Source organism: Trachypithecus francoisi, unplaced genomic scaffold (genome assembly GCF_009764315.1).
Source record: "Trachypithecus francoisi isolate TF-2019V2 unplaced genomic scaffold, Tfra_2.0 Lachesis_group19, whole genome shotgun sequence".
Lineage (NCBI taxonomy): Eukaryota > Metazoa > Chordata > Mammalia > Primates > Cercopithecidae > Trachypithecus > Trachypithecus francoisi.
The window spans coordinates 8,631,634-8,648,922 of NW_022681464.1; the positions used below are offsets into that span (position 1 = coordinate 8,631,634).

General features: G+C 46.3%; 3 protein-coding genes across 5 annotated transcripts in view; 2 read left to right on the plus strand and 1 right to left on the minus strand.

The window, feature by feature from the left end:
* KATNAL2 (katanin catalytic subunit A1 like 2) overlaps positions 1-17,289 on the minus strand; it is a 120,571-nt gene that overhangs the window by 67,495 nt on the left and 35,787 nt on the right. The gene's annotated exons all lie outside the window — the stretch shown is intronic.
* On the plus strand, positions 4,951-7,857 carry ELOA2 (elongin A2). Its single transcript, XM_033177813.1, has one exon. It carries the CDS (start codon positions 5,287-5,289, stop codon positions 7,552-7,554), a length of 2,268 nt encoding a protein of 755 aa, XP_033033704.1. The 5' UTR covers positions 4,951-5,286; the 3' UTR covers positions 7,555-7,857.
* LOC117063932 (elongin-A3-like) lies at positions 11,068-13,407 on the plus strand. The gene has a single exon (XM_033177824.1). The coding sequence runs from the start codon at positions 11,118-11,120 to the stop codon at positions 12,846-12,848; it is 1,731 nt and encodes a 576-aa protein (XP_033033715.1). The 5' UTR covers positions 11,068-11,117; the 3' UTR covers positions 12,849-13,407.

Below are 17,289 nucleotides of genomic sequence, written 5' to 3' on the forward strand. Positions count from 1 at the left end.
TTGGCTTCTGGGTCAATGCTCCTCCCTTCATCAACTCCTCCTCATCATTCTCCCACCCATTTATATTCACTCCAGACCAGAGATAATCCACTACTTTAATATTATTTCATAAAATTCATACCCTGCACAACCACTATTTTAATTTACCAAAACCTGCATGCCAAACTTGCCAGAAACAAACAACTATGACTACCAGCCATTCTTTCCTACTTGACCTAACTCAGTAACAAATGAATGATGTCTTTTACAATTTCTCAAGCTTAATTTCCCACAATATTAGTGACCATTTCAAAGCTGTTATTGGCTAGACCTCCTTCAAAAGGTTAGTCACCCTGCTGCACCAGGAGTAGTATGTCTTATAAGAGATTATGTCTTTTAATTGCTGAATAGTTGCAGACCTGCTGTAAATAACGCTAATCTATTTCATATGCATGTAAAAGTCTTTGAGAATGCAAAGATGGAAATTGGCTTAAAGAGCCATGAAAGTGATCTACATTTTCCTAGAGACTATATTGGACACCGACTGGTCCCATTTCTAACAAGGTCCATATCCCTCCATATTAGAGGTTCTAATGCAGTGTCCTGTACATCACATGAAATAAAGCCTGGGAAGTGCTTTGAAAACTGTGGGGGTGCTATGTCAATATTAGGGATAGTAATTGGTGGGTGCCCAACAGCTGTTTGTTGCTTTGCTCATGTATTTCAGAGTCTCTCTATCCTTCACTCTAGAAGCATTTGCTTCTTCCTAATTGAAACATGTACTTGTGCAAATGTTCTCTATGACTAGGTCACTGAGAAAAAGTAGCTAGTGTTCTCTGTGTGCTCCTCAGTACTGGATCCACTGCACTGGGTTTGGATGAATTTCTTAAAGATGAGGAGGGTTAATTACACTATACTGTAGAAATACTCCATGTGTGCACAGACACGCATATACCCAGAGGAAGGCCCTCATTAGTGGGATGAAAAACTCATTAGGGAAAACTCAGTAGATTTATTAGAGGAACAGAAAAAAAGATCCCGGAAGAGACGTTTAAAAGTGGGGAGGAGAGGACTGGGAGGATGGGAGAACTGCAGGGGGCTGGGGGTGGAGGGGATGGCAGGTAAAGAGTACAGAACTTCTCTTTGGGCTAATGAAAAGGTACTAAAATTGATCAAGGCAATGGAAGTATGTCTTTGTGAATATTCTGAAAGCCATGGAATTGTACATTTTAAATGGTGAGTTGTACGGTATATGAATAAAGATGTTTTAAAATGCAAAAGGTGGGAAAGGGGCAGATAAAAGAAGGCTTAAATAAATGTAAATAATCTACGTAAAATTGTGCCTTGATATATAAAATAAATAGTCTAACTGAAAATATAAATCTTTCTATGCAATATTTTGAAGCTATTCAAGATGGAAATGATGGGGTAAAAGAACTGGTTATCACACATAACACTGTGAGGGCCTACTTTGCCAGCCCCCAGACAGAGCCTGTTTCTGCTTTGGAGAGCAGCAATGACACCTTATTACTACCCAACCTTGCGGCATCAGTGTGACTACAGGACTAGACTTACTGAACAGAAGAGTAACACAGGCATTTCTGTGTTCAGAATCTTCACGTGTTCATTTACAGCAGACATTTCTCTTTACCGTTTTCCTTTTGTGTTTTATAATAATTTGCAGTGCATATAAAAGTTGAAGAAACCACCTTAAGTATTGTCTATACTTCTTCAGTTTATTGGTACAAAATAAGCTTCTTTCAATAAGAATCTCAAATTTTTTTAAGTGCAGCTATTTTTTACATTTTTATGTCCAGATTTGGTAAGGTATTGAAAGAATATTGTATTTCAGATACAATTGGTGGGAATGTAACTTGGTACAACCCTTTTGCAGAGCAAATTGACAAAATCTATCAAAAAGAAAAATGCACATACCTGTTGGCCCAGCGATATCACTCAGCAGTTTATACTCTAGAAGATCAATTACACTATATTATAGAAATACTCCATGTGTGCACATACATGCACATACACAGATGCAGAAAAATACAGTTTATTTTCTACTATCCATGGATAGGATAGTGAGTTTCATAGCAACCCTAATAAAAGCGAGTTGGAACATTTGTCAGAATTATTTCCTTCAAACTCCTTTTTAGAATCCCTGGAGAATCATTTAAACAGTGATCCACTGACCTAATTAACACAGTTGATCAGGATAAATAAGAAAGCAAAAGCTCTAATTCTTGAGACAGAAGTCTAATTCTTAATCCTAAACAAATCTGAGTAATGTTGATCATACTTTTGAAAGAATAGCCTATCAGAGAGGCTTGCTTAGGGTTTTGATTACATTTCTGCAAAATGGTAGCTACTTCAACTCCAATCAAAATAAATTCCACTTTTTTTTTAATTAGAATCTCAGTTTGCAAAACAGTCTATCTCTATAATGGAGATTGACTGAGTCCTTTAGAACTCTGTCTGGTGATGAGGCTGCATCAAAAATGGCTTTCCATGGTCAGGCACCATGACTCACTCCTGTAATCCAAGCAATTTGGGAGGCCAAGGTGGGAGGATCACTTGAGCCCAGGAGTTTGAGAGCAGCCTGGGCAACACAGGGAGACTCCCACCTCCAATTAAAAAAAAAAAAAAATGGCTTTCCTACTCTGTGGACTGTGAAGCAGCTTTTACTCATGGTGACCAGGTCTTAAAATAATAATGTGATTTTTATTTTGAGGTAAGACTGATAAAAATTCAGAATTCAGTAAGAGTAAAATAGGGAAAGAGAGTTTTAAAAACACTATTCAAAATGTAGTGTTAAATATTTAAGATGAGCTTCTGTTACTGAAAACACAGAATGCAGTCTTACAAATTTCTTAATTAAAGGTATAAAGTTGGCCAGATCTACATCTTTCTGCCAGGCCACTCAAATTAACATAGAAAATTATCTTCTGAATTAAAAAAAACTAAGAATGAGCCACTCCCCCCAAAAAAGTTCCATTTAAACTGTAAGAGATGGTGTGCCCCTGAAATGGACACAAGTACATGCCCATTAATTTCTGTGTACAAAGAAAGGAGGCCCAGAAGTGAACATCTAATCTAGGTGCCTCATTTGCATGTTTCAATAATCTGGTGGTTTTCTTCTTCTTTCATTTCCTTTGTGGGCTATTGTGCCACAAACATACCTCCATTATCAAATTCAAAATTGAATCCTATGATACCATAGCCTGAGGAAAAGGAAACATTGAATATCATTCCCAGTTTTAGACTGAGAAGATATTTAGGAAATGTTACTGTGTATACACCACATGCAACATTAGTGCTTTTAATTTCCTTTTTACGGGTGCAATGGAGATTAATTTGCATGAGCTCATTTCAATTTCAGTAATAAGATCCAAATTTTGCATTAAGCTTTCCATCTCAAAAACAAACAGTTAAAAAGGACACATCTCGTATTCTCTTATTTCAAGTGTTTTTACTATACTTCTCTTTTACAGTTTCTGCATCTAATATTCACCTAAAAGCTTGGCTATCTATACCTATAGGTTCTAATTTGTTTTTTGTTTGTTTCCTGATTATCTCCTGGCTCTTCCAGGAAACTTCCTAAATTTCAAATGCTGTACAACCCAACAAAATACTAGAAATCTCAAAAGAAGTGTCTACAGATCCAGAAAAGACATTTGCTGAATTTCATACAATGTCCGAATTGGTCAACTATGCTCAGAAACGTAGGACCAAGTGTTCCCTAATTTGAGAGGACAAATAAGTAACAATAGAAGAGAAAAAAAACATAGATACTATATTTCAAATGATCCTGTTTTAATAATTGTCACCGAAAAATGAAAGTCCGATCCAGATACCAAATCTGTTTTAACAATAATAGCTAAAGACAAGAGTAAAAATTTCTTTAAAGTTTTAAAACAGGTGGAAGAAGATCCAGAAATATTTATTCCAAGATTTGTAAGAGGGGATAAAACATGGCTACACTGGATGATCCTGAAGAAAGAGCACAAAACAATGGATACCAAAAGGTAGCAGCACTCCAGTCAAAGACAGAGAGGACCAGTCAAGAGAAGAGGTCATGGTAACAGTTTTGGGGAATGCTCAAAAGATACGACTAAATGACTTTTTGAAGGGCCAAACCATCATTAACTGGGCTTACTAACAGAGTTTTTGAGAAAATTAGCCAAAGCATGAGCAGAAAAACCATTATCAGAGAGTTCTACCTAATCATGAAAAAGTTCTTGCTGTTGCATTTCACTGAACAAAGGGTAGTTTGGCAAGAGTTTCAATGGGAAATCATGAGGTGTCCACCTTACAGTCATGATGTGTAACCTGCTGACTTCTATTTCTTTCCTAGTATTAAAAATTCTGCAAACGGCACCCAGTTTTCTTCAGTTAATAACAGAAAAAAAGATTTCATGGAAATTGTTAAATTCCCAGAACCATCAGGGTTTGAGGGACAAGGTGGGGGCAAGACAGTGCTTGAAAACTGTCTTGAAATTGATGGAGCAGACGTTAAGAAATAAAATCTAACGGTTTTATTTTGGTCTTTTAGTCCCAGTTTTGACAAATGTTTGAAAGTCCCCTCACAAAACATCAGTCCTAGGTAAAGAGTTGTTATCCTGTATTGGTTCTTCTTTCTGTGATTTTGCCTTGCTGTGTTATTTTCTGTTTTACTCCCAAGAAGACTCAGTCCATGTTTTTTGGAATCCACAGATACGGAAACTGCGATAATGGAAGGCCAATGGTAGAACTCAGTGGGGTGTGTCGAGGCTGAAATTCACCTAATCAACCTCTGGGGCACAGCAGTCCACCTGGCGTGGAACGTCCTGATTGTCTGCATTGTGCTGACTGCATGAGTACGTATTGGGGTGGGGCAGCCCAGGAGCTAAGAGGGTCAGGGCTAGATCCCTGAGTGTGGGCCTGCGGTGGGCCATATAAGGCCCAGCTCTGGCACTAGAGCTTCATTCCGTGTTGGACAGCAAACCGCAGAGGTCACTCCAGGCAATGGCTCCACATCCCGAGGACTAGAAGCAGGCTTGCTCAGTTGTCTGCAAGGACCGGCGTTCCAGACCAAGTGGCCCGCTGCACCGAGGACTGAGCTTGCTCCAGGCTGTGGTGACTCCACGTCTTGAGGCCTACGGTCTGCAAGGAGCAGCGCCCCAGAACCAGTGGTCTGCTGCTCCGAGGACCGAGGTCGCTCCAGCCTGAGACTCCACATCCCGAGGTCGCTGCCTGGCTTCGTGTCCAGCCGCCCCGAGGACAGAGCCGAGACCTCCAGGACAGTGACGCCTGCACAGCTCTGGTGAGATGGCGGCAGGATCCACTACGATGCACGCAGTGGAGAAGCTGCAGGTGTATCTGACCACTAAGACGGACCCGAAAAAACTAGAGAAATATTTGCAGAAACTCTCCGCCTTGCCCATGACAGGAGACATACTGGCGGAGACTGGAATCAGAAAGACGGTGAAGCGCCTGCGGAAGCACCAGCAGGTGGGCGACTTTGCCAGAGACTTAGCGGCCCGGTGGAAGAAGCTGGTGCTTGTGGACCCAAACACCGGGCCTGATGCACAGGACCCCGAGGAGAGCGCTTCCCGAAAGCACTTCGGGGAGGCTCTTCAGGACCAGGAAAAGGCCTGGGGCTTCCCAGAGAACGGGACAGTCCCCAGGAACCCATCTAACAGCCCTGAGCACAGACGGACAGCACACAGAACACCTCCGGGGCTCCAGAGACCTCACCGAAGGTCTCCCAGTCGCGAGCCCAGAGCCGAGAGAAAGCACCCCAGAATGGCCGCAGCTGATTCAGGCCCCCATCGGGCCCCTCCATTGCACACCGCTCCCCTCCCGATGCCCGAGGGCCCTGAGCCCGCTGTGCCCGGGAAGCAACCCGGAAGAGGCCACGCTCACGCCGCTCAGGGCGGGCCTCTGCTGGGTCAAGGTTGCCAGGGCCAACCACAGGGGGAAGGGCTTGTGAGCCACAGCAAGGGACACAAATCGTCCCGCCAGGAAAAATGCCCCTTGTGTGCCCAGGGCGATTGGCACTCCCCTAATTTGATCAGGGAGAAATCATCCCGGGCCCGCTTAAGAGAGGAAACCCCAAGGATGCCCTCCCGGGAAAGTGCCAGGGACAGGCCACCCTCAGGTGACGCCAAGAAGGACAAGGAAGAGGGACGAGCTGGCAGCAGCCAGCATGTCCCCGCCTTGGCGGTGGCTCCAGACGGTCACCCAAATAGGCCTCATCACAGACACTCGCACAAGAAGATGCCCAGTCTAGACGGCTCCTACCCAGGAAATGGGACACACTGCCTGTCTTCCGAGGAGAAAGAGCAGCTTTCCAACCACCGAAAGACTCAAGAGGGGAAGCCACCAACCGCTCATGTGGGCAGAATGACCATGAGCTCCCTCTCTGAGGTGGAGGAGGTAGATATGGCTGAGGAATTCGAGCAGCCCACTCTGTCATTTGAAAAATACCACACTTACGACCAGTTGCAGAAGCAAAAGAAAAAGACTGGGACATCTACCACCACTGCACTTGGAGATAAACAAAGGAAAGCAAACGATTCCAAGGGCACTCGTGTGTCCTGGGATTCAGCTAAGAAATTGCCTCCTGTCGAGGAAAGCCAGTCAGAGAGGCTGCAGGCAGCCGGCACTAATTCTGCAGGGCTGAAAACGGTTCCCAGTCATGCCTTCTCAGAGCTCTGGGACCACTCAGAGGCATGGATGCAGGCCAACTACCATTCGCTATTGGATTCTGACTCCATCATCTCCCAGGCAAAGCCAGAAGCACTCACTGCACCAACCTTCCAGGAGGAAACTGCTTTCACTGGACACAGAGTGAATGCTAAGATGCAGGTGTACTCGGGCTCCAGGCCTGCCTGTCAACCCCAGGCGCTGACGCTGGGACAGCAGTGCGTCCGGGTCCTTAGAAACAATCCGGACACCCTCAGCGATGTGGAAGGGATCCCCTACTCGTATCTTGAACCCATTCTGGAAGGGTGGACACCTGATCAGCTGTATCGCAGAGAGAAATATAATCACGCACTCATTCAAGAGACCGACGAATTATGGAGGATTCATTGTCTCTGGGACTTCAAGGAAGAAAAGCCACAGGAGCACGAATCTTGGCGGGAGCTGTGCCTGCGGCTTCAGGACAGGCAAGAGCAGCGGCTGAGAGTACTGAAAGCAAATATCCGATCTGCACGTGAAAACAACCCCAACAGCGGAGAGGCAAAGATGATCTATTACAAATCTGTGGCCAAGACGCCTTATGATGCGTCAAGGAGGCAAGATAAGTCTGCAGCAGCTACTGAACCCGAAAATGGAGAGATCAAGCCAGCCCCAAAGCCTGCGGGAAGCAGCCATGCTCCCTCCAGCAGGGGCAGTGACAGTGGTGGCAGAGACAGCAGCAGCAGCAGTGTCCTTCACCAGCTCCCTGAGAGGCAGGCCAACCCCTGCCTAAGCAGCAGCAATGAGCACGCGACGCCCGCGGCCAAAACCCGGAAACAGGCTCCCAAGAAAGTGGCCCCGCTGATGGCCAAGGCAATTCGAGACTACAAGAAAAGATTCTCCCGACAATGAACTCAGGACTTGCCTTGCAGGTAAAATCTGGAGGGATGAGGAACAATGCAAAGTCAATGCGGGTTGGGGAACGAAACTTCCAATGGACACCAGAACCTTTAGCTAAGTGCAAAGTTGAGCCTTCGAATTCCGTAGGTGTCACATGCTGGCCCTTTGATTTTACCTCCTACACCGAACCACTACCTCCCAGCCTGAAGGACACCTCAGAATTCAGAAGATATGAACACATTTGGAACAATTCTCTTTTGGTTGTTCACTGATAGTTTTTTAAATAACACCCTAGTTGTAATCATAAATAAGGAACAAGGCCGGGCGCGGTGGCTCAAGCCTGTAATCCCAGCACTTTGGGAGGCCAAGACGGGCGGATCACGAGGTCAGGAGATCAAGACCATCCTGCCTAACACGGTGAAACCCCGTCTCTACTAAAAAATACAAAAAACTAGCCGGGCGAGGTGGCGGGCGCCTGTAGTCCCAGCTACTCGGGAGGCTGAGGCAGGAGAATGGCGTAAAAAACCCGGGAGGCGGAGCTTGCAGTGAGCTGAGATCCGGCCACTGCACTCCAGCCCGGGCGACAGAGCGAGACTTCGCCTCAAAAAAATATATAAATAAATAAATAAATAAGGAACAAGATGTGAGATTCCCCTTTTCCTTTCTTTTTTTTGAAATCATCAAGTAGATAAGAACTTATTAGACAAAACTCACAAGCCATTAAGTGACACTGATAATTCTGAATACGTAAACTGTTTATTGTTGTTGTTGTTTTTTAATAAAACGCTGGGCATGGTCCTGTATTCATGATCCATCCTCCTTTGGGAGGCCAAAGAAAGCAAATCGCTTGAGCCTAGTAGGTGAAGACCAGCCTGGGCAAAACAGGGAAACCCCGTCTCTGAAAAAGATATCAAAATTAGCCCAGCATTGTGGCACACCCCTGTGGTCCCAGCTTCTTAAAGGGCTGAGGTGGCAAAATTGCCTGAGCTGGGCAAGCAGAGGTTGCAGTGACCTTTCCTCATTCCACTGCACTCCAGAGTGTGGGACAGAACCAGAGCATGGCTCAAAGAAAACTGCTATTATGTAGAAAAAGGAACTACCTGATTTCATAAATGAACGGTAATCACTGGTATATTCATCAAGCCAAAAGAGTTTCCCAAAGTAACACATACAATCATTCCCAATCTTTTCACCCAGAACCCCTATGACAGGATGGCGACACCTTAATCAGCTTATTCAGGTTCTGAAACAAGAAGTCTAAAGCTGCCAATCAGACTTTCTAATTACCATGAGATGACCAGGTTAACAACCTGCAGTTCAGATCACAGGGGCTTCTGCAAGCTATATTGAACCTTTACATTCTATCAGAGGGCATTTGTTGGCCTCACGCAGGCTGGTAATCAAAGGAATGTGTGCAAGCTATGACACACACACACAGGTAAAAAACCAGGACAAGTAAACTGCATTTGAGGAAGACAGAGAAACATTCGTTCTGAGGAAAGGGAGTTGATCCTATCAGTCATGATATAACACTCAAAGAAGGCAGGGTGGGGAGCTTCACACCTCTATACCAGCACTTTGGGAGGTTGAGGCTGGTGGATCATATAAGATCAGGAGTTGAAGACCACGATGACCAATATGAAAAAAATCCCATCTCTATTAAAAGAATCCTCATTCTAGGAGCTCGGAAGTTTTGCCAATATTGCACTAGGGTCCTCTTTATGAGGGAGCTGGAAGATGAAAAACAAAGCACATTTATATGTTTTGCCACACAGCAAGGAGGGGTAATTCTCAAAAAAGCCTTAACACCTGAATTCTAATACCCCTATTCTCAGGCTATAACCACTTTCCTTCTTCAGAAGAAATACACACACTCACACACACACACACAGATGCACACACACACACAGAGTCAGAGAGAGAAAAAAAAGTCATGTGAAAATTGAAAAACTCACTCAAACCCTCATCGAGAACAGAAACAATAGCCTATATCATAGACACTTCAAATGGTTCTCTTTGCCTCATTCTGACTGAAAGATTAGAGTGGAATTCGGCTGCCCAAACCGTGGCACCAACATCACCTGCAGGCCAGAGCAAGCCTTTCTGAGGAGATTTTAAACAGCCGGTGGGAGCAAGATCCTGAAGCGTTTCTTCCCAGACTGGTAACAGGAGATGAAACGTGGCTCTACCGGCAGGATCCTGAAGACCAAGCACGAAGCCATGGCTACCAAGAGGTGGCAGCGCTCCATTCAAAGCCACAGAGGAGCAGTCAAGAGCAGAGGTCATGGTCACCGTTTGGGGGGGATGCCAGAGGGATTCCGCTCGTTGACTTTCTGGAGGGCCAAACCGTGATCACATCTGCTCACTAGGAGAGCGTTTTCAGAAACTTAGCCGCCAAAGCTGGAGCGAGAACAGTCCTCACCAGAGAGTTCTTCTCCACCACGACGATGTTCCTGCTCATGCCTTTCACCCAACAAGGGCAGCTGGGCAAGACTTGCCGCGGGAAATCATGAGGCGTCCACCTTACAGTCCTGATTTGGCGCCTGCTGACTTCTTTTTCTTTCCTAGACTTAGAAAATCCCTAAAAAGCACCCAGTTTTCCTCAGTCAACGATGGAAAAAAGATTTCATGGAAATCGTTACATTCCCAGGACCCTGGGGGTTTCAGAGGGATGGGCTAGAGGGCGGGGAAAAGACACTGCTTCCAAAAGCGTCTTGAACTTGATGGAGCCGATGTTGAGAAGTAAAACACACCTTTTTCATTTATCTCTCTTAATCCCACTTTGCTACGAATGTTGGCAAGTCCCCTCACACAAGGTCAATCCCAGGTAAAGGGTTGTTATCCTCTGTCGGTCCTTCTTTCTACGATGTTGTCTTGCGGTGTTGTTATTTTGGGTTTTACTCCCTAGAAGATTCAGTCGTGTGTCTTTTGGAATCCACAGATGTGGAACCTGCGAACACGGAGGGCCAACGGTAGAACTCAGTGGGGTGTGTCCAGGCTGAAATTAACCTAAACAACTTGTGGGGCACAGCAGTCCACCTGGCGTGGACCCTCCTGATTGGCCGGATTTTGCTGACGCAATGATTACGTATCGGGGCGGGGCAGCCCAGGGGCCAAGGGCGGTCAGGGCTTCAGCCCTGGGTGGGCCTGGGGCTGGCTATATAAGGCCGGACTGTGGCACGGGAGCTTCACTCGGCGTTGGACGGCGCACCGCAGAGGTCACTCCAGGCTGTGGCTCCACATCCCGAGGACCAGAAGCGGGCCTGCTCAGCTGTCTGCAAGGACCGGCCTTCCAGACCAAGTGGCCCGCTGCACCGAGGACTGAGCTTGCTCCAGGTTTCCGTGGCTCCACGCCCCCGAGGCCCGCGGTCTCTGAGGACCGGCGCCCCAGAACCACTGGCCCGCTGCTCCGAGGACCGGGTTCCCTCCAGCCTGCGACTCCACATCCTGAACCGGGCAGCGAGGACCGGCGACCCCAGACTTCCTGTCCTGCCCTCCCCCCCCCCCGCCCCCCACGCTCCCCCAGGACAGAGCCGAGACCGCCGGGACAGCCAGGCCTGCACAGCTCTGCTGAGATGGCGGCAGGGTCCACTACGCTGCACGCAGTGGAGAAGCTGCAGGTGCGCCTGGCCACTAAGACGGACCCGAAAAAGCTAGAGAAATATTTGCAGAAACTCTCCGCCTTGCCCATGACGGCAGACATCCTGGCGGAGACTGGAATCAGAAAGACGGTGAAGCGCCTGCGGAAGCACCAGCAGGTGGGCGACTTTGCCAGAGACTTAGCGGCCCGGTGGAAGAAGCTGGTGCTTGTGGACCCAAACACCGGGCCTGATGCACAGGACCCCGAGGAGAGCGCTTCCCGAAAGCACTTCGGGGAGGCTCTTCAGGACCAGGAAAAGGCCCGGGGCTTCCCAGAGAACGGGACGGCCCCCCGGAGCCCACCTGACAGTCCTGAGCACAGACGGACAGCACACAGAACACCTCCGGGGCTCCAGAGACCTCACCGAAGGTCTCCCAGTGGCGAGCCCAGAGCCCAGAGAAAGCGCCCCAGAAGGGCCCCAGCTGATTCAGGCCCCCATCGGGCCCCTCCATTGCACACCGCTCCCCTCCCGATGCCCGAGGGCCCTGAGCCCGCTGTGCCCGGGAAGCAACCCGGAAGAGGCCACGCTCACGCCGCTCAGGGCGGGCCTCTGCTGGGTCAGGGCTGCCAGGGCCAACCCCCGGGGGAAGCGCTTGTGAGCCACAGCAACGGGCACAAATGGCCCCGCTGGGCTTCCGCGCAGAAATTGCCTCCTGTCCAGGAAAGCCAGTCAGAGAGGCTGCAGGTGGCCGGCGCTGATTCCGCCGGGCCGAAAACGGGGCCCAGCCATGCCTTCTCAGAGCTCTGGGACCCCTCAGAGGCCTGGATGCAGGCCAACTACGATCTGCTTTCCGCTTTTGAGGCCATGACCTCCCAGGAAAAGCCAGAAGCACTCTCCGCACCAGCCTTCCAGGAGGAAGCCGCGTTCGCTGGACACAGAGTGAATGCTAAGATGCAGGTGTCCTCGGGCTCCAGGCCTGCCTGCCAGCCCCAGGTGCTGACGCTGCGCCAGCAGTGCGTCCCGGTGCTTAGAAACAATCCTTCCACCCTTCCGGAAGGGTGGAGGCCTGATCGGCTGTATCGCAGAGAGAAATACAATCACGCACTCCTTGGGAACACGGATGAATTATGGAGGATTCATTGTCTGCAGGACTTCAAGGACGAAAAGCCACAGGCGCACGAGTCTTGGCGGGAGCTGTACCTGCGGCTTCGGGACTCCCGAGAGCAGCGGCTGCGACTAGTCACCACGAAAATCCGATCTGCACGTGAAAACAAACCCAGCGGCCGACAGACAAAGATGATCTGTTTCAACTCTGTGGCCAAGACGCCTTATGATGCTTCAAGGAGGCAAGAGAAGTCTGCAGGAGCCGCTGACCCCGAAAAGGGAGAGATCAAGCCAGCCCCCAAACCCGCGGGAAGCAGCCACCTTCCCTCCAGCCGGGGCGGCGTGGGCGGTGGCGATAGGGGCGGTGGGGGCCTGGTGGGCGGCGGCAGCAGTGACAGCAGCAGCACCAGCGGCGGCAGCAGCAGCAGCAGCAGCATGAGCGGCAGCAGCAGCAGCAGCCTCCTTCACAGGCTCCCTGAGAAGAGGGCCAACCCCTGCCTGAGCAGCAGCAATGAGCGCCCGGCGCCCGCGGCCAAACCCCGGAAACAGGCTGCCAAGAAAGTGGCCCCGCTGATGGCCAAGGCAATTCGAGACTACAAGAGGAGATTCTCCCGACGATAAACTCAGGACTGGCCTTAGGGATAAAATCTGGGGGGAGGAGGAACAATGCAAAGTCAATGCGGGTTGGGGAACGAAACTTCCAATGGACACCAGAACCTTTGGCTTGGTGCAAAGTTGAGCCTCTGCATTCTGCAGGTGTCAAGTGCTGGCCCTGTGATTTTGCCTCCCGCACCCAGCCACTGCCTCCCTGCTTGGAGGCCACCTCAGAATTCAGAAGATGGAAGACATTTGGATCAACCCTCGTTTGGTTGGTCACTGATTTTTTTAAATAACGCCCTAGTTGCAATCATAAATAAGGTATGAGATATGAGACTCCCTTTTTTTCTTTCTTTGGAAATCATCGAGTACATAAGGACTTCTTAGACACAAACTCTCAGTCTGTTAGTTGACACTGATAACTGCCACTCCCTAAAATGTTTTGTGGTTGTCGTTGCGGTTGTTTTGTTTTAAATGAAGGGCCGGGCATGATCCTGTAATCGTGAGCCGTCCTCCTTTGGGAGGCCGAGGAGAGCAGATCGCTTGAGCCCAGAGGGTGGAGACCAGCCTGAGCCAAATGGAGAAACCCCGTCTCCACAAATGATACCAAAATTAGCCTGGCGTGGTGTCGCAGTCCCTGTGGTCCCAGCTTCTTAATGGGCTTAGCCAGAAACCTATTTACTCAGCTTGCTGAAAACTTTGTCAGCAGCCTATGTATTTCCTCATGTTATGTTTTTGGAAGGACTAACATAGGAGACTAGTAGACTTAGGAAGCAAAATGTTCATACCTGAAGATAACTTTATCTCTTTTCCCCAACAGTCTCCCACAGGTTCAATTGTCTAGCTCTTAACAACTTCTATTTTTGGTAACCAAACCCTCATACACTTGCTCAATCAGATCATTTGTTTGCAGGCTGTCTTAAAAATAATCACTAATAAATATGGCCGAGCTTCGACTGTTTTTGCCTAGCAGAAAGCCCAAGTAAAAAATGCCATATATCAAAATAGACTTGCATTGGACTATTTGCTCTCAGCTGAATAAGGGGTCTGTGGAAAATTCAACTTAACCTATTGCTGTCTGAAAATAGATGATCAAGGACAAGGACAGATGGTCATAAATATAATCAGGGACATGCTAAAGTTGGCACACGTGTCTGTTCAGGTTTGGCACAGGTTGAATCATAAGTCTTTATTTGAAAAATGGTTTCCAGCTACGGGAGAATTGAAAACCCTACTAAGTTTATTGCTAGTAATAAGAACTTGCTGCTCCCTTGTGTATTACCCTTGCTCCTACAAATGATAAAATGTTTTGTTGCAACCTTGGTTCCTCGGAAAACTTCAACACAAGTGTATTACATGAATCACTATCACTCTGTCTTGTAGAGACACTGAAAAAGTGAAGATGAAAGTGAGAACTCCCCCTAATAAGTGAGAGTCTCAAAAGGGGGAAATGAGATAGGAGACCACCACTTCTCCTGCTTCCCCTGCCCCCCAGCCTTTCCTAGTTTATAAGAGGTGAAGAAAGGGAGAAAGCAAAAAGTTAAAAAGAAACAAAAGTCAGATAAACAGCCAGATGGCCTGGAGCCACCACCTGGGCCTAGTAGTTAAAGAACATATTTAAAAAGTCAAACCCTGATCTAAACTACTTGTGTTATCTGTAAATTCCAGACATTGTATGAGGAAGCACTGCAAAACTTTGTTCTGTTATCTAACACATGTAGCCCCTAGTTACGTCTCCCACATTTGCTTGATCTATCATGACCCTTTCATGTGGACCCCTTAGTGTTGTAAGCCCTTAAAAGGACCAAGAATTTCTTTTTTAGGGAGCTCAGTTCTTAAGACACAAGTCTGCCGACGCTCCCAGCCAAATAAAGCCACTTCCTTCTTTAACCCAGTGTCTGAGTGATTTTGTCTGCATATCCTCCTTCTATAGTTTAGTTACTTGCAGATCAGTTGCATCATATCAGAGCTTGTTGTTAAGCTTCGTTAGGTAAGTGATATCTAAAGTAGCCTTTATTCTAGGCTGTGCCTGGCTTTGCTTATTCTTATACATAGCCTTTCCTGGAGCTCTACCAAATGCTCTGTTGTCCCACAAGACTTCTCCACTTAAGTTGGTCAGAATGCAAATGTCTCTAAATGTTATGAGAAGAGTTTCATATGTTTTTCCTTTATGTATGTGCAGCTTAGTATTCAGTCAAAAATCAAGAATTGTGGAGCTCTTTCTTTGCATAGCTCCTCCTCTCTGAAACTCTTCCCTCCCAGTTCTAACGACCTCAGTCTTCCCAAACTCCAATCTCTATCGCTTCATCTCAGCAAAACTGCTGTGCATTTTGTTTTTTTTTTTGAAGTTTCACTCTTGTGTTGCCCAGGCTGGAGTGGAATGGAGCAATCTCAGTTCACCATAACTTCTCCCTCCCCAGTTCAAGCAATTTGCTTCCCAAGTAGCTGGCATTACAGGTGCCCACCACCACGCCCAGCTAATTTTTTTATATTTTTAGTAGAGACAGGGTTTCACCATGTTGGCCAGATTAGTCTCGAACACCTGACCTTCAGGTGATCCACCTGCCTGGGCCTCCCAAAGTGCTGGGATTACAGGTGTGAGCTGCAGTGCCCAGCTGCTTTTTTTAGGTTCTCCTTCCAGAACCAGAATCTAGATACTACTACAAAATAGAAGGCCTTCTGTCATAATTACATTGTCTAAAATCACATAATCCAATGCTTGAAAACAGTTTACTCATATATTTAGTCCAATTTTCTGGTTTCTTACAGGAGACCTGGTCTGGTGTCAATTATGCTATCTCAGTTGAAAGTAGAAGGTTATATCAATTTTTTTTTTTTTTTTTTGAGACAGAGTTTCACTCTTGTTGTCCAGGCTTCAGTGCAATGGTGCAATCTCTGCTCACAGCAACCTCTGCCTCCTGGGTTCAAGTGATTCTCCTGCCTCAGCCTCCCGAGTAGCTGGGATGGCAGGCATGTGCCACCACGCCCAGCTAATTTTTTATTTTTAGTAGAGACAGGGTTTCTCCATGTTGGTCAGGCTGGTATTGAACCATATCAATTTTTTAAAATGTTTATAGGATGTATTTGGTTGGTGAAATTTATACTTTGGGTATTTAAAATTAAAACCTAGCCAGGCATGGTGGCTCACACCTGTAATCTCAGCACTTTGGGAGGCCAAGGCGGGCAGATCACTTGAGGTCAGGAGTTTGAGACCAGCCTGGTCAACATGGTGAAACCCCATCTCTACTAAAAAATACAAAAATTAGCCAGGCATGGTGGTGGATACCTGTTACGCCAGCTACTCAGGAGGCTGAGACAGAAGAAAAGCTTGAACCTGGGAGGCGGAGGTTGCAGTGAGCCAAGGTTGTGCCACTGCACTCCTGCCTGGGCAACAAAGAGAGACTCTATCTCCAAAAATATTAAGTTAAAAGTAAAACCTAAGAAACATTATTTTTACAAAAGAAAGCAAGTATGTTTTGATACAAAACATAAAATCCACAAATTTATGTCTGTATATTCTCAGTTTTTAAAAAAAAAAGTTCCAAGAGTACTAATGTGGCATTAGCAACATGTTCCAGGTTGTCTAATTAGTCTTTCTTTTTTGGTCCAAGTATAAGAAGAAAGTGGTTCAACAGCAGCCACAGCATTTTGAGAGATGCCCACAAGACTGCAGAAGTGGTCAGAATTGAAGGGGTTAATCTTCCTTGTATATGAGTGGAACAGAGCACTTACAACATAAGAGTTACTTAAAATTCAGCTTAGCTTTATGGTGATTTAGAGTTTGTTTAATTAGTATTTAGAACTGCACACTGTTTATAGCTATTGCTATTTCAATGGATGCTTAAATGTTTGAACATTTGAAGTTTAATAAGCTTTAGTTATTTGAAGAAAAGCACTGATGTAATTAAATTTTCAATTACTCTTTTTTTAGGAGCCCATGCAATTAACAAAAACTAAGGCATTTTAATAATACTCATTTTAAAAACTAGTCAATGACCTCATTAATTAGCTATTGCAGCAGATATTTTGTAATATAAAAGGTTCACCTACGCAGAGTAGCAACTTTTGAAAACTACATATAATGATACATGAGAATAAACAAACATGACTTTGTTTCAGGATTATTTTGTGCATTCACATGAATGTGTGGATCAATTCCAGTTTTCCAAAAACAATTATCATGCATTAACTCCAATTATTATTTGTTTGTTTTTAATTGTGTGGTCAGATTAAAAACAATGACATAATTCTTTGGCCTTAGAGCATTATAGAGGATTCTTACATTCAGGTTAAGAAAAAGAAAGTGGCAGAGGTATACAGATTACGTATAGTCTTATTTGTATTAAACACTAAATTTAAAATGGAGTAGGAGAAAATTCTCTATTTCATATTTCATATCTTTGCTACCCAAAGATCACCAGCAGCATCAGAAGTAAAACATAGAAGCTTGTGATATAAATCTGTA

Excerpts from the sequence above, each read along its gene's own strand:
- ELOA2 (XM_033177813.1), top strand. The coding sequence starts at position 5,287 with ATGGCGGCAGGATCCACTACGATGCACGCAGTGGAGAAGCTGCAGGTG.
- LOC117063932 (XM_033177824.1), top strand. The coding sequence starts at position 11,118 with ATGGCGGCAGGGTCCACTACGCTGCACGCAGTGGAGAAGCTGCAGGTG.